General features: G+C 39.2%; 1 protein-coding gene across 3 annotated transcripts in view; it reads right to left on the minus strand.

Moving 5' to 3' along the window:
• The window catches only part of DOK5 (docking protein 5), a 202,024-nt gene extending 179,242 nt beyond the window's left edge, over positions 1 to 22,782 (minus strand). The window contains exon 1 of one of the 3 annotated variants that reach the window (XM_087445101.1): positions 22,433 to 22,782. In XM_087445101.1, the coding sequence (XP_087301227.1) occupies positions 22,433 to 22,498 (66 nt within the window). In that variant the 5' untranslated portion in view covers positions 22,499 to 22,782. The remainder of the gene's footprint in view (positions 1 to 22,432) is intronic. The other 2 variants (XM_087445103.1, XM_004430254.3) reach the window with 2 other exon arrangements.
• Positions 22,783 to 24,461: the final 1,679 nt, after the last annotated feature.

Genomic DNA, 24,461 nt, shown 5'->3' on the forward strand with positions numbered 1-24,461 from the left:
TCCGCCACAGCTGCACTGCCACAGGCCAGGGATCTCACACATAATCTAGTATTTGTCTGTCTCCCCACCAGTATCATGAAGACAGGGAAGGGAACTCATTCACTGTTGTTTCCCTAGTGTTGACATACAGTAGGTAATAAAATGTATATTGTATTTATTGAATGAGTCTTCAGTGATAGCATCAATCATGGCAATAATAACAGTTAACATTTAGTGACTATTTACTATGTGGCAGGCATCGTTTTCAGCATTTACATTCTCACCTGGATACTGAATAGGCATCTCAAAATTAACATATTTGATTCTAAATGCTTAATCTTTGCTCCAAAATCTGCCTATCTCCCATTTTCCCCCATGTCAGTTAATGGTAATCTCATTCTTCCAGGTGACCAAGTCAAATCCTTCGCTTAAGAAGGAGACATGCAGAGAAGAGCATGCAGAGCATGACACCATCTCCATTCACCAGTACATATTCCTTACACTGTGGGAGGACCAGAGGAAATTGTATGGGGACAGGCACTAAATAACACAATCTCACAGTGAGAAAGATACTCATTTTGTCATTTCAATCCTTCTGAATGAGTCAAAGAGAATGTTCTGGTCAATTGGTAGCAAAGATTTTAAGACCTCTCTAAAATATGCTATTCTTCCTTTTCAACAAAGAGAACGCCTCAGGGTCAGTGCCTTCATTGAGCAATGTGTCTAGTTAGAATTCAATAATATTGTTTAGTTTTCACTGTATTTACTTTTAAGTAATCTTTTGTGGTGGGTTCAGATTACATCGGCTCAGTAAGCTGGAAATACTTTTGGAATAATTGCCTTCCCTGCATAGGTCAGAGTTAGCGTGGACCACAAGATCTGGAGGAGGAAGTGAAGAGCGGCCATATTGTTTTTACACTTTGGAAGGTCAGTGCAGGGTGCCCTATCGCTGCTCAAGCACGTTGTCTCAGATTCAGCCAATGGGCATGGGGCAACATCTGAGCTGGAGCTTCTTCAGCTCCTACTAGATCCTTCTTCAGCTCCTACTTGACCCTCCTTCAGCTCCTCAGAAACCTGGGTCAAGTGTCTGTTTAGCTCCTTAATGATGGGCACCATCTTCCCATCTTCTCATTGCAAGATGCCCCCATTGTTGAAGTTGGTGAATTGGAGGCTTTGTGAATCAGAGGCTTCCAGCCCATCCTCATAGGTCTCAGCTTGTCTTTGTTTCCTCCACTTCATTCAGATGTCAGGCTCCAGCATCAGGCACAGCTAGACTCTGTAAACCAGCTCCCACAATTCTGAAAGAACTAATCCTGAAAACAAATCCCTCATGAAATAACTCCTTGTGGTTCTGCTCTCCTGATGGCACTCCAACTAATACAGCTTCTGTGTATGGAAAATGACATTGGTTTTTCACCAATGGTACTGCTATAAAATTTCAACAGAAAGAAAAGTAGATCATTTTAAAGGAAGAATAGTAAGTGAATAACAGTAAAAGCTGTCCACAGCTATGACAAAGACTATAGAGTGGACATGTGAATGACTGATATTTGGGAAATACTGCATTACTTTTTCATTCTTTTTAAGAGTCAAGGATAAAAGCAGCAAACCCCTGAATTAGATCCTACCAATGAACAAGTGCCACGACCAGGTGTACTTTGTGACTTCCCACTTTTCACTTGATGGTACTGCTTTTCTGATATCCCAGTCTTTAAAAAAAAAAAAAAAGGCCATTTGCATCCATATATTGAAAATGGCAATATAATAGAGAATGACTCTTTTTTTTTTTTCTGGTGAGGGAGATTGGCCCTGAGGTAACATCTGTGCCAATCTTCTTGTTTTTTTTTTTTTTTTGTATGTGAGACGCCACCACAACATAGCCTGATGAGCGGTGTGTATGTCCGCACCTGGGATTCGAACCTGGGAACACCGGGCTGCAGAAGCAAACTTAACCACTGCACCACCGGGCCAACCCCAACACTTTAATTTTTAATTGTATAGTTATAATTGAAATTTTATTTTTTTAAAGTAAAACATTCACATGGTTCAAAATTCAAAATGATTTCAGAGGTATATATTAATTAGCCTGGCTCCTATCGCTGTTTTATATCCCCTGAACCTGTCCCGGCCACCTATTTGCAACTACATTTATCAGTTTCTATGCAAACACAGCACCTAAATACAAATATAAATATACAGCCTTATCCCCCACTTATTACACAAAATATAGTATTCCATACACACTGCAGATCAATACTTACAGGTTATAATTGGAAAAAGTTTTCAACAGCCATAAAAATTTGCTCCACTTTAAGTTCACATTTCCATTTATTAAGAAAAAAAAAATCTAAAGGAATGAAACCTATGTACCAAGATGTTCTTTGCAGTGCTATTTACAACCCCAATAAAAAATGAGATAATAAACTTAAGAATTCAAAATTGATAGAATATTTAATACAGTGGAATACCCAGTAGCCAGAAGAAAAAGAAGTGAGCCTGATCTTTAAATAATGAAGAGAAGAGATTTTCAAAATTTATTAAGTGACAGAAAGCAGGCACAGAATAATATATATAGTATATATGTGGGGAAAATGGAGGACACACACATAACATATAGGTAAACACATCTGTATATGTATATATGTATATGTTGACATATGCCTGAAATACAGCTGAAAAAAATACATAAGATAACTATATCCTTGATTCCTATTTGGATAGTATTGGGTAGCCATGGGGAGAGGGATGAGAGAATTTTTGCTGTGTATCCTTTTAACTTTTAATTCTTGAATTTTGAGCCATGTGAAGACCCATAAAACTCTTAAATCAAATAGTATAAAATTGTTTTAGTAAGATTAAAATTACTGATTAAATGAGTGCATTTATCATTAATATATTTTCCAGTCTATTTTGATTCACAAGTCTTCTGTTAGTACCAAGAACTGAGCCTTGCACATAGTCATTACTCGATAAAAAGGTGCTGAATAAATGAATAAATGTGTGAAATGCATGGACCCACAAATGAATCTAAGTGCATTAAATATTTTAAACTACAAGGATGATTACAAGAATGATTAGGTCACTAATATAATGATTATTAAATAGGTCTCACTGGCTAATGTGGTTTCTGATAATACCATGCATATACCACTAAGAGCCGGAGGCACACATTCACTCAGGACAGAACTTACTAAAAGGAGCATGTTCTCACTTTGTTAGCTTTCCCAGCTTCACAGTAGACGTAGATAGCTTTATGGATGGAGTATAAAGGGTATAAGCCACAAAACCAAATTCAACGCTCTCCACTGTTAGCAAGTGTAACAAGTAAATTGCATTCAGGAGCTAAAATTTGCTCAAAATTCAGAAACAGATATCATGTGTCCTCTTCCCAGCTTTGGAACAAATGAAACCAGAATGCTCATTGAAATCATTTGCCAGCAGTTATTAACGTGCTGAAGGCAGCATAGCTCACCACCGCAGAGCATATTTAATTTTTCTCTGGTTATAACAAAATTTATAAATGAGTTAAAGAATTTGCAGAAGTAAATTATGGAAGTCACAAAACACTGTATATATCTTCTTGCTAAGGGCCGAAACATATGCTGAGGACTCTAGGTATGACTTTGTTTTATTACTGAGTTTGAGATACTGAGCCAAGCCCTATAACCAGTGAATGGATGACTGCAAACAGAGCGTCAGCTTCATGGGGGCACACTGTCAGATTTCTCCTTTTAAAAACTGGTCTTTGACCCCTCAGACATTGCTGACAATGGTGTAAACTGTTGTGGCCCTTAGGGAAGTTAATTTATGTATCATAAAAATATTCAAACTCTCTAGCATCGCAATCACATCCATTTTAAGGGAACAATCCAAAACATGACCAAAGTTATAAGCCTGAGTGTTATTTGCAATTAGGAACAATTTAACTGTTTTAAGGAACAATTTAACTGTTTTAACGATCAAGTAAATTATGTACCTACTCAATGGAGTATCATAGACTTCAAAATTGTGGTTTTCAAGATCATGTAACCATTCGGGGAAATGTTTACAATATCCTACATTCTAAAACATACACAGGATATGACATTGTAAATATGCAATAATTGCAACTATGTAAAATTTTAGATGTGTAGAGGAAAAAAATGGAAAGAGATATTAAAATGATAATTTTTTATTGGGGCAATAGGTTTATATAATTGTATTACAGGAAAATATTGGAAAACCCAGCAAAACAATAACAATAAAAAGAGGGAAAAACATTTAATGACATCAATATGGTCTTTCCTATTCTCTTTGTGTCCAGTGTTCAACTTTAGTTTACAATATTGAATGGGAGGATCTTGATTATTAAAATTCTTCTAAAGAATTTAGAATTTAGTTTATGGAACCTTGCTTTAGTTTATTAGTCTATTTTCTTAAAAGAATAAATAAACTCACAAAGAGTGTTCAGATACCCCAGCTGCACTCTCCTTCCATTGTTTTTCAAGTCAGTTGTATGACACTCACTTTGGTTTCCTTCAAATCCATTTTTTAGTTCTTTTCCTCACTAGCAACACTTTGAAGTTTCTTCTTATTTTCAGAGAATCAGGTAAATAAAGTAGTTCAAGAAAATATGTAAAAGAGGCAACCCACAGTAGTAACTCAAGGTATTCAGCTAGTCCTGTTACTAATATTAAAATTATAAGGATTGGGTATAGGGACCTGCATGAGTATATGGAGATTAAGCAGAGAAAGGCATGCATCTGAACCCATAGCTCCTCCTCTTACTAGCTGGGCAATCTTGAGTAAATTATGCCTCCCCTCTAAGCTCCAACTCCTCCATCTACAAAATGAGGACAATGACAGTAGATGGTAAGGGATTGAAACTGAATTCAAACTCAGATTTAACCATTATACCACACTGCCACTTAGTCAAGTAACGTGGTTAACCACAGACACAGACGCAAGCGTCTTGTTTGTGTAACCTTGGTAAATTACTTAATCTCTCTGTGTCTTCATTTTACTAATGTACATAGAGGTCCTTTTAAATAGGCCAGAGAGACAATGTAAGTGTAATCATTCCACTAATATTGGCTCAACAGTAGTATAGTAAGTGCAGAGTAGCAGAACTTCCCTAGAAGCAGTCTTTGTGTGTGATGCCTGATCCAACACATTGTCTCGTCCATACAACATCCTGATGAAACTTCTGGCTCTGTCTGCATCAGTGTGGGTATAATTAGCAGAACTAGCATGCTACATAAGAGCAAACGTCAATACTTGCAACATGACAGAGAAAATTAAAAGTGAACAAGTTATCAAGGTAAATTGGAATTCCAAATCAGCTTGATTTGCTCTGAAAATGTGACCCAGCTTCCTTCTCCTACGTGCTCGATTGGACCACCAGCTCTCACTTCCGAGGCTCCCACATTTAAACATTTGAGCATATGAATCCAAATCCCATCTTTCTTGACACACTGGAGCTGCTGTTGTTCCCTTGATAAACTTAACATGATATGTAAAAAGGCCATTTAATTCTCTAATTTATGACAATGAGAGAGATGTCACTGAAATCCCGAGCTATCAGTGTTCTTAATTAAAACAATGTTAATAATGATTAGGAAAGGAAAATATATTTCATTCTAATTGTAAGGATGTCTTATAATGTTTTTGACAAAGCCATAATAATTATGCTCAGGTGCAGAAAGTAATGCTGCCTAGCCACCTCTCCTGCAAAGGAAAATATACAGTGAAAGTGACAATGGACTACTTTACATATAAATGAACATGATCTCTTACCCTCCAAAGTCCCAATAGATACATAAGAGAAAATGCCAGTGACATTATTGGACGATGTCTTTCAGGACAACTAAGTATACGCCCTTATACAGAAATGGATTTTCAATGTATATTAAATAAAATGAGTTCACTAAACATCTCATCTCCCAAACCCTGTTCTTTGTCTCTGGCCAATTAGAGTCATCATATTTGTTTTTATTGTACTACAAAAGGTATGAATGTGCACTGTGAAAATAAATAAATAAATAGATAAGCAGGAAAATATGAAAGCCTAAAAGTAAAAAAGCAAGTGACCACCCACCTCACCTGAGCTCCCTCAATCTCACTTCGTAGAGGAAAGCAGTTACTTTACAATAGTTACTACCAGAAACCAGTCCTTCCTTCGTTTTTCTATTCCCACGCAGAAATGTGTATGTGCACACATTTGTGCCAAAATTCCTCTTTTTTCTGCCACTTGCTTTTTTTTCACACTTCACAATATATCAGGACAATTTTCCAGAAGCTATAGTAATGGAGTAAAGAGCAAAACCAAAGGCTTCAAATTTATCAGTGGGTGATTTTTCACCTTACAACAGATTGTACACCACCTTCCAACCATCCTCTCCTCCCTTTGAAAGATGCCCTTTACCTACACCTTAATTACACAGTTTTACACCTTCATTACAAGAGTTTGCAAATAGATATTCAAGAGTGAAATACAAGTATGTTCTTCAAAGGCAAGACTATTTAAATTGACATTTTAAATTGACAACAATTTTAGCCTGGGCAGTATAGGAAGCAGTTCCTCCACATTTTGGGTTGTGGTATTCATCCATTGATTCATTAAGGGCCCACTGTGTTCCTGGTGGTGGGCTTGGCTTAAGAATTCAGGTGAATGACCAGCCAGGGTCTCCAACTTCAGAATCTGCTTTTCAAAGTAACCTACAGGCTATGACATGCGATACATCAATTATTTTATTTAATTTTCATAATATCCCTATGAGACAGAAACCATAATTATTGACACCATTTAACTGACAAAACAAATTAGGAGAAGTTAAGTAACATGTCCAAAATCGCAGTGAGTCAGTGGCATGGAAAGATCTGATGGACGCCTCTTACCAAGGTTTATGCTCTTAGCCACCAGGCTGTAGATTTCACAGCTTAAAAATATGATTTCTTAGGGGACAGTCAGTACTCTGGAAAAGCCATGAAATCTCTCTTGGCGTCAGTTTCCCCATCAGTAAAATACAGGGGTCAGACGAGCTAACAGCAGATCTCTTTGCACTCTGAATGTCTATTTATACTGGCCCTTTTCTCATTCCTCTGGTTTCAAAACTTGAACCGACATTATTCTTTTTATATGTTATCCGTTAAATTTAATATAATCTTCACTTGCATGCTCTCTTGGTCAGAGAATAGTAAGAAATATTTTTTAATCACCCTTATATTCTCCTTGTCAGTAGTTTCTCCAACTAATATGCCAATGCCTTTCTCAATTTAAAACTTTTTCAAAAGATAGAATGAAAAATTGCTAATTTTTAACTCCATATGCCTACTGCCCATCTAAAATCACAATTACAAATTCCCTGGAATGCACGAACTTAACTTGCAGGAAGCTCACCCATTCTTTGAGTTAATATTAGAGCAATTAGGCTAACAAAAGGATTTTTTCATCCTTGAAATATTCAGCTTCATCTATCTCTGAAAAAGAAGCTTCAAAGTTAAACACCAGTAAAATGTCCCATCTCCTTCACACACACTTTATCCTGTATCCATCTCTCTCAAGTGGATTTAACTTTAGAAATTTATTTCTGGATGATAAAGAACTTTTTCAGCCCCATGTGTGAAACTGTCAAATCTCACTCAAAGGTAGATTAGCAGCCTGGGGAAATGTCCTTCTTTCCAAATCTTTAATCAATCTCGAAACGTCTGCCAGTCAGCATATCTTCTGTAACTTCATTTATTTTACAAATGTTCCCCAGAAATTCTCAATCACCCAAGGGAATTGACAGTTATGAAAAAAAATCAAATTGTCTCCTCTTAGCGAGTGGGCTACTTGGTAGCTAAATGCCCTGTTCAGGATGAAAGTGGAATCAAATCCACAGACAAAAGCATTTTCCTTCCCTCTGGCTACAAGTCACAACCAGAATTCTCCTTCTATGACGGTGTAAGCAGGTACTCACAAAGAAGCATGTAGTAGGCCTTTCATGCAAGAAAAGATAAAGTAATATGAATATAAATTTTGTTTATTTGGAGCCTCTTCCTCCCAGAGAAAAACACCATTGAGACTAATAATTTACTGAGTCCAGGTTAGGATCGTTAGAAAGAAATGCTCCTGAGCACCCTCAGTGGCGGTATACCCGGTACAACCTCTTTGAATGAAAATTGGCTCTATTTATCAAAATTCTAAATGTACACAATTTTACAAGAACAACTTCATTTTTAGGATTTATCTTAGAAATATAGTATCATGCGGGGCAGGCCCCGTGGCTTAGCGGTTCGGTGCGCGCGCTCCGCTGCTGGCGGCCCGGGTTCGGATCCCAGCGCGCACCGATGCACCGCTTCTCTGGCCACGCTGAGGCCGCGTCCCACATACAGCAACTAGAAGGATGTGCAGCTATGACATACAACTATCTACTGGGGCTTTGGGGAAAAAAAAATAAATAAAATTAAAAAAAAAAAAAGAAATATAGTATCATGCGGGTATGCAGGAGGATGTTCACTGCTTAATTGTTTAAACAGCAAAAATTAGAAATTACCTTAAAATGTCCATTTTTAGTGTGAAAAAGGAAATTGTGGAACACTCAAATAAATGAACACAGGGCATCCATAAAATATTTTGAAAAGTGTTCCAACATAAGTAAAAAGGGACAGGTATATAACAATATTAAACAATATGAACCCATACGTGCAAAACAAATTATATATACACAAACACATGCATTTTTATGTATGCCTATGCATAAACATCTCCACACAAATATACAAGAATCTGCCTAGAATGGCTATGCCTGAGAAGTGAGACAAGTCCAGGGTAGGAGGGAAATTTCCTCTTCATTCTATCCTTTCTTGCATTGTTTTATTTCTTTATCATGTACATGTAATGTAAACTAGTTAATTAAAAAAAACATACATAAAAGCCATCTTTTGTTATATGTAGAGTGGATCTTTTTTTTTTTTTTTTTTGCCAGAAATTCAACTCTGCCTTTTGAAATCCAAAGTAAATAATAAATAAAAAGTTGTCTGTTCTTGTTTTTTGGTCTGACACAAGTCCTAGCAACACAGTGGAATCCCAAGTTTTCTCTGACACTTTCCACTCAGGAGGCCAATGGTGGGGCAATGGGGAGACCAACTTGGGACTGAATAGAATATTCCATGCACTTGGGCATGCTCTTCACAGCCACAATGGCACCCCTGGCTCAGAGGCGGATAGGTGGTGAGACACGGAGGTCAGATATTTGTGTCTCCATCTTGCTGCAATGGATGCTGAGGTGTGGGAAGTCCAGTGACACGCTCTGGTCACAGCAGATGGCCAGCAGCAGGACAGAGTAAAAATCAGATCCTTCTTATTCCAGCCAGGTTTCTCTCCTCCACATGTTTGGCCACGGGCTGCAGTCTGGATACTGCAAAAGGACCATAAACAAAAATACACAATAGAATTCCACAAAACGCTGGGAATGTCTTAGAATGTATGTATCCACATCACACGCTAGGGTTACCGTCTGTTTCACAAGTTAATATGCAAAATGTTATTTCAGGGTTTCATTCATTTAGTTAAATGTTTTTTGAGCGCCTACTATGTGCTGAGAAACTATTCTAGCTGCTGAGAATTCGGGCATTAACAAAACAGAAAAAGATCTTAACCTCCTGATGCTCAGAGGTAAAGTAGAAAAGATGAGCAATAAAGAAATGAATCATTTTAAAAATCATTACAGTTGTGAGGATGATCCTGAATGAAACAAAAAGGGGATGAGATGGAGAATACTTGAGGGAGGCCACCTGCAATTGGATGGTCAACAGTTCTCTGGGGAGGTGACTTCTGAGCTGATAACTGAAGAGCCAGCCATGGAAGAGAGGTACAGATAAATGGAGGCAGGACATGCAAAGGACGTGAATGAAAAAGAGCTTGTCGTGTGAAGAAGGGAAAGGAGCTGGAGCGACTGGAGCTTAGAAAAGAAAAGAAAGGCTTAAGACACTGAATTAAGCAAGGCCTCGTGGTTCTTAACCTCTAGAAACAAATTCAGAAATTGTATCTAGCTATCAGTAAAAGGATTCATATCATCCCTCATCCCAGCTAGGCCCACTGGCAGCATCCTACAAGACCAACCAAGCTAATATAAATATTAGTTAGGCTACATTAATCTGTATGTACTTATTTAATTCAATCAACATATCTTTTTGCCCAATATATGTTGATCAACTTTTCAATTTTATAATTTTATTTTGTAGAATAAAAGTAACAAACACAGTCATAGTTAATATATAATTTATCATATCTTCTAGGTCAAAGACTTCCACATAGCATTTCCCAGGAAGGTGAATTTTAAGAAAGCAAATAACCTTTTGTGTTTCTAAATCCTGACTTAATAATTGCTTTTTAAGTTGAGTAAATATCACTCTGAAAAGAAAAAAGACTGCAAAACTGAAAAGATTCTAATTATAAAATTGCCAAGAACTCAGTCTCAGGCTTAAGAAAATCTACATACAAATGGGTCCATTTTTCACATTGGTTTAGCAAAACCTTGAAAAAGTTCTCAAAGCGCACTATTGTAAGACGAGAGGAAACAGGCATTCTCAGAGCACTGGGGAACATCCTTGTGGGCAACATTAATAAAATTTTACATATGCATATGCTGGGACAAGAAGTCCCACTTCTATGAATTCATCCACCAATATGCTCACCACAGGGTGAGACGAGGGGTGATCTGTGGCACTGTTGGTAACAGAAAAAAAAAAGAATTACTCAAATGTTCCATGAGAGAGATGCAGCTTGGATTTAAATTCAGGCTCTGCCACACATTAGCTGTGTGACTTGAACAAAAACTTAACATCTCAGGAACTCAGTCTTGTGATCTGTAAATTGGACATAAAAACACCTACTTTGTGCACATATATAATGATAAATAAAAGGAAGGAAGGAAAGAAGAACGAATAAATAAGCAAATAAATATATAAGATATATCCATACACTGGCATCCTATCCGCTCATTGAAAAGCATGATATATTGCTAATTAAGAAAACTATGGTGCAGAACAGTGTGTAACTATATATTATAGACACACACACACACTTACAAAGCTATTTGTACATAGACTATTCTGGAAGAAACTATTCAAAGTGGTTGCTTCTGGGGAAGGGAACTAGACGATTCCTGGGGACAAGTGTGAAAGGAAATCTTACTGTTCAGTGTATAAGCTTTGTACTTTTAAATTTAGTACCAAGTATACATATTACCTATTCCAAATAAATCTAATAAAAGTTAATTTTAAGGAGGTCAATCCAAGCCTCCAGTGTTAATTGCTGTATTCCCTGATACTGAATTTGCAGATTACATCCAACAGTAATTATGAGAAATTCTAGAATATTCTACTAAAGAATAGAATATACAACAAAATGACGTGGCATAGATGCACAGTTTTCTGTATGTCTTTTTGCATTTGAATCCCATTCTATTATTCTGACAAAGCAAAATCATTCATTCATTCAATCAGCAAATATTGAGCATTAACTATAGGCTAAGAGCTGAGGATAGAGCAGTGAACAAGAGAGCCAAGGTCTTATAGAACTTACAACCTAGTGGGAGATAGCATAACCTACACACACACAAAAAAAACAGTTAAGAAGAAAATGTCTGGCACAAAAATAAGAAAATTCACCTTTAAAAAATCCTATGCAGGGCCAGCCTGGTGGCGTAGCAGTTAAGGTCGCACGTTTGTGGTTCAGATCCTGGGTGCAGACCTACTCACCGCTCATCAAGCCATGCTGAGGCAGCGTCCCACATAGAAGAGCTAGAAGGACCTACAACTAGAATACGCAACTATATACTAGGGGCTTTAGGTAGAAAAAAGGAAAAGAGGAAGATTGGCAACAGATGTTAGTGCAGGGCAAATCCTCCCCAAAAAGAAAAATCCTATGCATACTCTTAAATTAGGGTGATGTTCTAGAGGGATGCAAGGGGAAGACTTCAGATGTGCTGGTCAGGGCAGGTCACTCTGAGGCAGGAAATATAAAGCTAAAATCTGGATACCAAGAGAGAGCCAGCCAGGAGAAAACCAGAGAGAAGACCAGCCACTAATGGAGAAGATATATGCAAATGGACTAAGATGTCTCCAGGGGCAAACTCTCTGTAAAATGCCCCTTTAAATCTCATTTCTCACCACATTTTACATCTGAATTAATGGACGTTGAAGACTAGACTAGTTTCATAACATCTAGATTTGGGGCCACTGTTGGTTGAACATGACCCAGGATCAAAAAGTGGTTCTTTTGCAAATTAGCCAAAACATCTGCATATTGGTAGATGGAAACCTGAAGAAACTGTTCATATGAAGAGTCAAATTTGGGGCCGGCCCCGTAGCTTAGCGGTTAAGTGCACGCGCTCTGCTACTGGCGGCCCAGGTTCGGATCCTGGGCGCGCACCGACGCACCGCTTCTCCGGCCATGCTGAGGCAGTGTCCCACATACAGCAACTAGAAGGATGTGCAACTGTGACATACAACTATCTACTGGGGCTTTGGGGGAAAAAAAAAAAGGAGGAGGATTGGCAATAGATGTTAGCTCAGAGCCGGTCTTCCTCAGCAAAAAGAGGAAGATTAGCATGGATGTTAGCTCAGGGCTGATCTTCCTCAAAAAAAAAAAAAGAGTCAAATTTGCTAGAGGATTCAAAGAGATATGATTTCTTAAAGGTTTTTAAAATAGATTTCTTTTATTGAGTTCATGTGTAGTGCTAAGATAATAAAATATATTTTAAGACTTTACTTTCCTAAACAGTGAAACTTGTATTGAGTAAAAGTTTTGAACTCAAACTTAGTGTTTTAATTTAATTTGAGTTAACCCATTCATAAAGCAGGCTAATTTCTCTTTCTATTAACCTCTGAAGTGTTCATTGTATACATGAATGAAGAGAAGACAAGACAAAGGCTTGGGCAAATTTAAGTTAAGTTTGTGGGGTGTTTTGGGTGAGAAGTGACATATATACTTACAGAGATATCAGATGCAAGTTTCTTAAGCAGATGGTATTGGGTACATGCGATATTTTTTCTTAAGACCCAATTTTTAAGATATTTGTATAAAATAAAGGCATATGGCAGCTATAAGTAAAGAAATTTTTACAAAACCTACTTAAAAAGATAAGTACAGTGGTCCTGAGTTTCCCAAACTTCAGTCATGCAGAGGCCACCACATGGATGTCCCACCACCTACCTCCACTGTTTTGGCCACTTCTTGGTAACACTTTCACTTTCACTTTCACTATGAGTTAATTATCTATCAAGTAACTTCACTTTTTAAATTAATAAGCTTATTTAAAGAGGAAGCTACATTCTTATCTTAAACAGAAAACCAGTATCACTTGAAGGTAAATGTAAAATTTAATGCAATATGGAGTTAATGAATACAGTAAAATATGATACAGTGGGAGATCAAAATTTGACCACCCCAAAATATATCTCTTTAACTTGATTATCTTCTCTGACGGATATTTGACCTCTCCCAAACTGCCTAAAGAATTTAACATAGATGACCTGTTTCAGGAAGGAGCCACTATCATATGATGGCTGTAATAGAATGCAAAATAGATGTTACAATAGGAAAGGCACCAAGCCCCTCTTATAAAAAATTCTGTCTCTCCCAGGCCACATTCTCTAGGTGGCACTGCAAAGAGTTGCCAGACAAACCTTTACATTTATAAGGGAAATCTCCATTTGTAAAGGTAACTCTCTCTCTGTACTGGGAAGAGGGGGTATGACCTCACCTGTAGAAACTTATCAATGTGGAAGGTGAGGCCTTAAATCTGCATAATAACCTTACTCTTGTTTACTGTGCTTTTCTGGTAATGTCCCATAACTGACTCCCTCCACCCCCAACATCCTCCTTTGTCTTTAGCTGAAGGTAGCATTTAAAATGAGAATCTCTGCCATTTTGTTGAGAAACTCAGTTTCCCTGGTTTCTCCCATATATACATGTTATTAAACTTGGTATTATTTTCTCCTGATAACCTGTCTTTTAATTATTTGACCAGCCATAAGAACCTTAAGGGAAAGGCAGAGGGAGATTCTCCCTCTTCCCCAACAATACTGTTACCTGAAGACTCTGCACCTAAGTATGGTTCTTTGTCTATTAAAAGGCCTACTAGCCATTAGCCTCTGAGTTAAGTTGAATAAGAAGTAGCATTTTTTCTCATTTTATGATTCATTATTGTTTACTATCCTAAAATGGTCTCTCAAGATATACAATTCTCACATTTGGGGAACACTAGTAGAGTTAATAAGCAAAAGTATTATGGTCAGTCTTTTAATCAAAAGTCTGCCATTTTGGCTAATTTCAACTGTATATTTTCTAAAATAGTGTTTCATTAGTGGCTCCTAAATAAGCCCAATGTTATAAAAATGTATCTCTAAAGTTAACAGGAGGAGGAAAGTAAAATGCCACCTGTTTTTTATTACCAAAATCATGACTCTTCCGCTGAGATTGAGTGAATTAATTTCTACTAGTTTATGGTTCTTACCATAACAACAATGAACAACAAATATCATCTCAATCTCTTAACAATAAAAATAAATATAATCACTCATTAAGTTCCTACTATGAGTCAGGCACAGGATTAAGAGTATGATATACTTATCTTTTGTGTGTGTGTGTGTGTGTGAGGAAGATTAGCCCTGAGCTAACATCTGTTGCCAATCTGTCTCGTTTTGCTTGAGGAGTGGTCCCTGACATCTGGGCCTACCTTCCTCTATTTTGCATGTGGCATGCCACTACAGCACGGCTTGATGAGTGGTGTGTACATCCACGCCCTGGATCTTAACCTGTGAACCCCAGGCCGCGGAAGCGGAGCATGCGAACTTAACCACTACGTCACCTGGCTGGCCCCAAGAGTTTGATACTCTTATCTTTTATGAGAAGTGTATTACCCTCATTTTTGTATGTGAGGAAGTTACATGTCAGAAAGAGTAAGCAATTTCCCCAAGGCCATTGAGTCAGTAAGTGGCCAAGTTGAGATCCAAACTAAAGTATAAGTCCCAAATTTATGCTATTTCCATCATGGAAAAAATAACGTATCAATTCAATTATTAAAAAAAAGAAAAAGAGGGGCCCGCCCGTGGTGTAATGGTTAAGCGTGCATGCTCCACTGCTGGCAGCCTGGGTTTGGATCCACGCGTGCACCAATGCACCGCTTGTCAGGCCATGCTGCGGCGGTGTCCCATATAAAGTAGTGGAAGATGGACACAGATGTTAGCCCAGGGCCAGTCTTTTCAACAAAGGGTGCTGGGGCAATTGGACATCCACAGGCAAGAAATGAACTAGACCTAGGATGCACAACTTATGCAAAAATTAACTCAAAATGGATCATGGACTTAAATGTAAGAGGTAAAACTATAAAATATTCAGGAAAAAATATTTGGGATCTTGGGCTGGGCAAAGCATTAGTACTAAAAGCATGACCCACAAAAGGGAAAAATTGATAAACTGGCCATCATCAAAATTAAAACCTTTTGCTCTGTGAAAGACCTTGTTAAGAGGATGAAAAAGATAAGCTAAATACTAAAAGAAAACATTTGAAAACCACATGTCTGAAAAGGATTAGTATTTAGAATGTATACAGAACTCTCAAAACTCAACAGTTAAAAAACAATCCATTTAGGAAATGGGCAAAAGACCTGAACAGGCATATTACCAAAATGGACGGACAGATAGCAAACAAGAACGTGAAAAGATGCTCGGCATCTCTCCCCGTTAGGGAAATGCAAATTAAAAACACAGTGAGATATCAATACACACACATCAAAATGGCTAAAATAAAAAAGTGACAACACCAAAAACTAGTGACAACATCAAATGCTGGCAAGGATGCAGAGAAACTGGATTGCTTATACTTGCTGGTGTGAATGTAAAATGGTAGAACCACTGTGAGAAAGTTTGGCAGTTTCTTAGAAAACTAAACATGCAACTACCACACAAGCCAGCAACTGCACTCCTGGGCATTCACGTAGAGGTATGAAAACTTAAGTTCACACAAAAAACTGAATAAAAATGTGTATATCAGCTTTATCATAATAGCCCCAAACTGGAAACAACCCAGATGCCCTTCCACGGGTGAATGGCTAAACAAACTATGGTACATCCATACTGTAGAATACTGCTCAGCAATAAAAAGGAATGAACCACTGAAATCCATGACAACCTGGATGAATTTCTAGCGAATTATGCTAAGTAAAAACACCAATCCCAAAAGGTTACATACTATATGGTTCCATTTACATAAGATTCTTGAAAGGATAAAATTATAGAAATGAAAAACAGATTAGTGGTTGTCAGGGCTTTAGCAAGAGGGGCAGCTATAAAAAGTCAACGTGAAGGACCCCTGTGGTGAGGGAATGTTCTGTATCTCCACTGTACTGATGTCAATATCCTGGCTGTGATACTGTGCTATAGATCTGAAAGATGTTACCATTGGGAGAAACTGGGTAAAGGCCACAGGATATCTCTCTGGATTATTTCTTACAACTGCATGTGATTCTACAATTATCTGAAAATAAAAAATTTATTTGAAAAAATGCGACAGTGGTTTTTAACCTTTTGGAAGTTGTAGAGGGTGGGAGGTGAGAGAGCCTGGGGCAGGGAGATCCAGATCTCTGTAAGAATCTGATAAAAGCTAGGAAGCATCATCTGAGAAAAATCACCCACATCCTATCCCTGGAGCCTGCTTAAGGACTCCACTCAGGAACATAATCCACACAGCTAACATTTCTGTTCTCTGGGATCCAGGACATAAACAGAGGCTTAGAGCACTAGTAAAATAAAGCCAGGCCCCAACTGTTCCACAAAAATCAACTTCCAGATAGGTATCCAAAATCTAGCCGTCTACATTATAGAAAGAAGCTATTTTAATTTCAACATTCACATACATCTGTAGCATTTCTAAACTCATAATTTTATTCTGAATTTCACAGAAACAGAGGGTTGCAGGAGGGAGGCATATGAATCTCTTCCTGGCTTAAAATCTCCAAAGGTTTTATTTCCACCCAACTGGAGTCAAATTCCCAGAATAAGAGGCAAATCAAATTTTTGCCCTTCCTCATTTCACAAAAATGGAACAGGGAAAGAACTGCAGATATTTTTTCACTTCAATATTTGACCTGAAACTCAGACTAATTCACCTTCAACTACAGTAATACACAGAATGTTAAAAATACTATAAATATAGTAATATATAGTACTGTATAGTAATATATAGAATATACTAATCTGTATTAATCCTAATACAAGTCCAAAAATAGACTGTCAATTCCTTGAGGATATTGACTGAAAATTGTCTGATTTAAGGTGTTTTACACTGAGCTTAACACTAGTAGGCACTCAACTCAATAAATATCTGATGAATAATAAAATAAATAAAAGTAAATATATCCCAAATGAAAACTAAATTCTTAAAATACCAAAGATAATGATTCTCCACACAAATTACAAAGCTATTTGAAAAATAAATATTTCTCGTCATCTAATGAATATGATAAAAAAATACATTGGCAGATGTGGGAAAAATCATCACATCAGTAATCTGGTTTATGTCTACACACAAAGTCACTAAATTGGCCATTCTGTGCTTAAATTAGTTTGGGGGATGATGATTAAAGGCTGACTTTATGCATAATTAATCATATCATCCCCACAGACCATCCAAGGAAGATGATGAAAATAGCAGCTGGAAAGCACTTCTGACATGGAAACCTATGAAGATGATTCAAATGGGGCCAATATACTGAGTAGGCTTGACTCAGCCACACTGTGTATTTCAGTCTATCTGACCGTGAATTTCACTACAACCAAAGTTATTCCCAAATCCTCTTTCTCTTGAGGAAGAAAAACACTGCTTCATTCAGTACTTCTTAAATGTTTCCATGCGTTTGTGGGCGTGCATGTGTACATCTACTTACGTACTGATAGTTTATGATGAATTTATCCTATTTCTATGATTTTGACATTATGAATGTAACTTTGTCATGGTACCATAAAAAATGCACAGATCCTTGATCATCTATAAATCCAAAACCATACAAATAAAATATTAAAGCCTCTTTGGTATACTGGGTCAGGTGAAACAGAAACAAAGGGGTAAGGAAAGATTTCTACCAAAATCTGGCCATGAACTAACCAATGTTTCAAATCCATTCTCTGCCACCCAAGACAAAGACCCTCAATTAACCGAAATACCTCCTCATCTGATGAGCTCACTCAAACCAAAGTTACATGGTGACGATCTTTCTGTTCTTGATATCTTTGTTATTTATCTAAGGATCATGAAAAATCTTACAAAGACAAATATGCCTTGGATACCTAGCATCAGTACCAAGCAATATTTGTGCTTGTACATTAACTATTTCATCAATAGTAGCTTGTTTTCCCAACTAAACAGCAAGTTCTTTGAGGATGAGAGCTATTTCAGTAGAAACAGTAAAAAAAATAACCATCTAAGCATCATCATCCTCTAATAGCACTAGTAGTAGAAGTGAGAGCAGTAATAAACATTAATTGGGTTTCCACTGTGTCAAGCATTGTGTTAAACTCTTTACGAGGATCATCTAGTAGGTGGGTATTATGAGTCTCCCTATTTTTACAGAAGACTGAGGCTTATAAATGTTAAATAACTCACCAAAAGTCATGTAACTGGTTGCTGAATTGGGATTTTAACACAGTCTCATGTCAGAGCCTATGCTCTCAAACCAGTACACAGTGATGGATTCATTCATTCATTCATTCATTCATTTAATAAATCTTCACCAAGTGCCTGCTTTGTGCTGAGCACTGTTCTAGGCACTGAGGTTCAGCTATAATTAAAAGATAGAGAAGTTCCAGCCGTCGTGGGGATACAGGCAATCAACAAGTAAAATATACAGAGCAATTGTGAGGGGGTGATAAATCTAGAGAGAAAGAAGGGAAGGGATATGAGGAGCGGGCGATTACTTAAAGGCGAGTAATCTAGGGATTTTGTGTAGATAAAGAGAATAGGTCTGAGTTTCAATTCTGAGGCTTGCATCATGGCCAACCTATAGCAATTATTGATTGGGACATTCTCTCCATCGCAAAGGAAGAAACCAAGTGAGGACACTTACACAACGTCATCTAAGCCACACACTCAGTCAGGTGAATGATGTGCAAATTGCCTGATTCACCATTTATCTAAGAATAAATTTTTACTGCCTTTTGTGGATTAGCCATATAATTGTAGACAGCTGCTCCCCTTCCCACCCCCTATAGCCCCTCAAATAGTAACTGACATTCCTGAACAAATACTGTACCCAGGGCACAGCTTGAGACCTCCATAAACCCATGGAGATTAAGCTGGAGAAAGATGGGAAGATACTGAGACTTTTGAGTTAAATGAGTTGAATGCCATTAAGCTTTTTGATATTTAAAGAAAAAAAGTCAATACCTATTTGATTGCTTAATCACTTAAACTGTTTAGCATCTCAACTAAAGATGACCACTTATCCACCACCCATATGAATGAGGATGGTCTTAGAATGTTTCCTACCCCACTGAAAAATCACTTCAATGTATATTATTTGTAAAAGCTTCATCCAATGAAAACATCTACAGCTGCATAAACATTTATGCCTTTGGATACTTCTAGATATAAAGATAAAGAAATCAATAACCCCTATATCCTTCCACCAATCCTAACTCACTTTGATTATACTAAAGAAATAATACAATCAGAATCACTGCTGTATGTGTTCATTACATCTTCATGGGTATTATCTTATTTAATGCTCCCAATACCACTAAATAGTGTTCATTGTACAGATTAGAAAACTGAGGCCAAGAGAGGTCAAGGGTCATGGAGCTAATGAGTAACAGAAGCAGAATTTGTTTTCTTCTCTCTTTCCAAATCTGAGGGAGCATTCCTTGGCACAACAGCTGCTTACCATGAAATGTTGTTCTCTTGTTTAATTATAAACCCTCTCAAACATGGTTCTAAGCCACAGACATTTGTCTGGATTCCATTAATAAGACCACTATGTCATATTAGTTCCTAAAGAGGTTTATGAATTGCAAAGCCACATATTCACTCTGTAGTCAGTGCATATTTCAGCGTGCACTTACTCAGTGCCCACTCTGTACCAGATGTAATGTCCTACCACAACTGGAGATTCACACATGTTGCTGGCTGTTCTCGGGTATATGCGGCCTAGATTAATACCACTAACATTTCTTACTTTGGACAGAGAGTCCCTACATCATTTCCCTGAAGCATCCTTCACCGTTACTTTCAGTCTCCGTTAAAACTTTAGTTTGCACTGTTTCTGACAACTATGTAATCAGCCTCCTTGGTTTATATAAATAAATTATATCATAAGAACACTTTTTAAAAATTAACTGGTGATAAAACCAATGTTAACAAATAAGACCAAATTTCTTTGATTCTATTTTTGACTTTTTCTTTCCATGAGCGATAACCATCATTCCATAGATACTCCAAAATCTATTTGACTGTTAACACAAACAAAATGAATAAATCCTGAGAAAGCCTACTGCTCGCTGGCCTTCAAAATACTGTAAAATATAAAATGAATGCAAACTAAACTATATTCCTTTCCTTGCTGCTTCAATTATCTGTCCATAAACATTGGCACACAGATAGGACTATATTGTAGCAGTTGTAATAATATAGAAAAATAATCTCAATTACCATAAACTAGAAAGTTATGGTAACTAGTCTTTCAAATAAATCACCATGTGTCACAATTTGGCATAAACTCCGAGCCTTATGAATAATTCACATTTTGTGTATTAATAATGCATGTCCTCTTCCTATTGGAATGCTCCCTAACACAGAATGGATATCTCCTATCAATTTCCTCAATTGACATCATGGAGTAAATCTAAAATTAGCACGGTGTTTTTAATACTCCCCTTAAAATCGTAACACTCGGCTAGCCCTTGAGGTTATCAAAAATATAGAGTTCCTATTATTTCTTGTCCTTTGCATGAGAGCCACTCAGTTAAGTACCCCAATAATAATTGCTCCTGCTGGTGAGAATATTTACATAGCAGAAGAGAAAATCAAGAAAACCTAGGCAGCGTTGATAAGAATTGGTTAGTTCTGTTACATTTCTCTCTAATTATATATTTATAGATTCACAATAACACTGGGACATAATTGCTAAAACATGGTAACCAACAGGGGAAAAAAAGGAAGAAAGAAAGCAAAAGACCAAAACAAATCAGGCAAGAGTTTTTAATAATTACAGATGTTTCCATCACCAGGTTTTCCTCCTGTGAAATTTTCTTTCAATATTCAGTAAAATTATCTGGCACATAAAAATGTCCAAAGACCAAATAAGAGAAAGGTGCCAATGACATACATTTGTAGAGAAAGACATTCCACTTATCATTATAACGGTACTCCCCGTGGGGACATTCCACATCATTACTGACATTATTATTATTTCAGACATTACTCAAGTAAACTTTCCGCCCCCCAACAGCCTTGCCCAAATGCACACAATACACAAAAACAGCAACAACACTTGACACAAGGCAAAGAGAAACGAGATACTTTGAAATTAAACAAAAAAAAAAATCATTTCTGTATCCTCCTCCTCCCTCAAGAATTCCTTTACTATCACTGGAGCCCAAAGAGGAGGAGAATGAGTTCTCCTGAAGTCCCATCAATGAAGAGCCAAGGGGGAAAGAGCAGAAGAGAGGGAGTTTTAAGGGAGGAGCCACGCCTGTGCCAACATCCGTCCCCTACAAGTACCCTCAGATTCATTCACTCTTTCTTTCAGGATATATTTAGGGAGCACTCGCTCTGTGCCAGGTATTATGTTCCACCCTAAATAATCTCCCAGCGGGTTTCCAGTGTGTATGCCAGCAAAAGAACTCCACCACCCAGGATTCGGATAGCTACCCCAAGCTGGCCCGGCCAGATGCCAGCCCACGCCGCCTTTGGCAACAGCGGGGAGAAGGTGGGTCACTGTCCAGCGTCCGGAGTCCGAAGAGCCCTTTCTTGTGGCAGAAGCCTCTCCCTGGGGTCAGAGGGTCACTGACCTCGTTCACACCGAGAGCGTCTGCCCTCATTCTCAGCCAGCCGATCATCCGCTGGAAAAGTTACGCTGGCGGGGGGTGGGAAGAGGGGCAGCGGGGGCATCCGGCAGGCTCAGCACCCCCGCCCGGGCTTCTCAGGTCTAACTCCCATGGCTACCGAGAAATATTGTCGGTCTCCAGCGGCTGGTGAAGCCGAACACGCGGCCACCGTCAGAAAGCCAAGTCATCCGAAAGATAAAGATAGATCCATTACATACCTAGACCTGGCCTTCCAGGGGCAGCCCCAGCAACGTGGATGTCGGCCGAGAAAGCCACAGCGCAATTCCCCAGCGCGCTGCCGGGGAATCGCCTTCCACCCTCCAGGGATGCTGGCTACGGATAAAGACAATTGAACGGGAGAACAGGATAAAAAGGATCGATACTTACCCCTAGGCGTCTGCTCCGGATCCTCACGTACCCTTGCTTCACTATGTCATTAAAATTGGAAGCCATCCCGGACAGCCGGTGACCCCCCCTCACCCAAGCGCACGCACCCTAAGTGGCTTTGGGGAGGGTCGAGGGCAGGGTCAAGAGAAGACGTAGAGAGGGGAGAAAGTGGCAGAGATGAAGCTGCTTCGGCTGCGGCTCGGCGTGGCTTTAGAAGGCGCGCATCACTTTCTCTGTCCCCCAAACCCTGGAAGTGGGCGGCCGGCTTGCAGCCACTTTGGGGGAGCGCGGCGAGGCTGGAGCGCCGGCGTCAGCTGACTCATCAGCCAGCCCGCCAGGAGGAGGAGCGGCGGCTGCTCAGGGATCCGGCCCTGCCTCTTCCCGGGGCCCAGGAGCAGGAGGAGGAGGAGGAGGAGGAGGAAGATGGGGGGGCCAGGAGGAGGAGCCGCGCGGGTCCCAGCGCCCGGCTGCGGCCACCCGCAGGCAGACAGCCTTGAAGGCGCGCACACCCCTCCTCTCCTCTCCTCTCCCGCCCACGATGCCCGACCCGCATCCCCTTCGGATCCCTCCCCTCCCCCGGGACCGCCAGCGAGCCCCACCCGCCCCGCACCTTCCAGACAGCCTGCCGAGATGACGCTCCCTCTCTTCTTGCTCCGGTGGCTTGATTTTAGGAAGAGAGGAAATTGCACTTTTCCCGGCCGCCGCCTACCCCGCCTCTGCCTCCAGCCCCGTCTCTTCCCTGAGAAGGGCTGATTTTGCCTCTGTTGTGCGTGTCTGGGGAGGTGGCGTTGCCACGGTTTGCCTTGACCTTGGCATACGAGAGAAGGGATATCGCCATGGCTTAAGCTACGTACTTCCTCGGGTTTCCTTGGCGTCCTGGACCCAGCCCTCGGTGACATCATTTGCCACATTTTCCTTGTTTGATCCTGTCTTCCCCCGCCGGGATGTAAGTTTCCCAGGGGCTAACACTTGGCCTCGTTAATACGTGCACCCCCAAAGCCTGGCCCAGAGCAGGTGCTGGATAAATCCATGGTGCCAGGCACAGCTCTAAGCCCTCTGCGTGGATTAATTCATTTAAACTCCCCTGTACCTTATGAGGTAGGTCCTCCCGTATATAAATACCAGGCCCATATTTACGCCTCCATAGCCTGGCAATAGAGCTCAATCTCATAACCATTAGGGGATACTGCCTATAGACTAAGATTCAAACGGAACCAGATTTTCCACCCCCCTGCCCCTGGCTGCACTGCCTTCCCAAAGCACGCCTGAGTTGATAACTGCTAACATTGATTGGGCACCAGACTGCTAGGCATTGTGCTAATCCTGTTTAAGGAATAATGAGATAGGTACTGTCATCCACATTTCACAGAAACTGAAGCTCAGACGAATTAAGAGACTTGCCCCAGTTCCCACAGGGCTAGCATTGAAGGGAGGTGTGTGTGACACCAGCTCTGCTGGTAAACACTGTCCTGTACCCCTTCTGAAGAGCAGATGTCATGGGGGAGAGAGGTTAGCTGGTTTCCAAGGAAAATCTTTCTAATCATTTGCACTGACCACAAGGGCAAGGCAGCATCAGAAATTTGACAATTCTTGTTCACGAGAGGTGACCAAACTAAGGCCGGGTGACCTTGGGTCAGAGCTATTGAGAAGAAGATTCATTTATTTAGTGGACTATTTGAGCTGATGACATTTGAAAGCCTTTCAACTCAAAGATTATAGGAATCATTCCTTTCTCGCTGGGAGTGCTAGCTTTTAGTCTCCTTGGTTTGATGGGTGTCCGTTAAAGAAGAGAATCACCCAAGAATGTGTCATGGAGAACTGAGACTAAATTGAGACAATCAAAAAGCAAATACTCTGGCAGGGAGAACTCTTTTTGCTATATAATAAACCATTAGCTCTGTCATCATGTTGTCATTCAATGTAAATGATGTTTTAAGTTTAAATCTCTGACCAAAAGAGGATGAGATGATAAAATCATTTGCACAGTTCTTTTTGAAGGCTTAGAACTTAAAGAAAAGAAAATACTGTC

This window comes from Ceratotherium simum, chromosome 21 (assembly GCF_057802395.1).
Source record: "Ceratotherium simum simum isolate JZ-2026a chromosome 21, ASM5780239v1, whole genome shotgun sequence".
Taxonomy (NCBI): domain Eukaryota; kingdom Metazoa; phylum Chordata; class Mammalia; order Perissodactyla; family Rhinocerotidae; genus Ceratotherium; species Ceratotherium simum.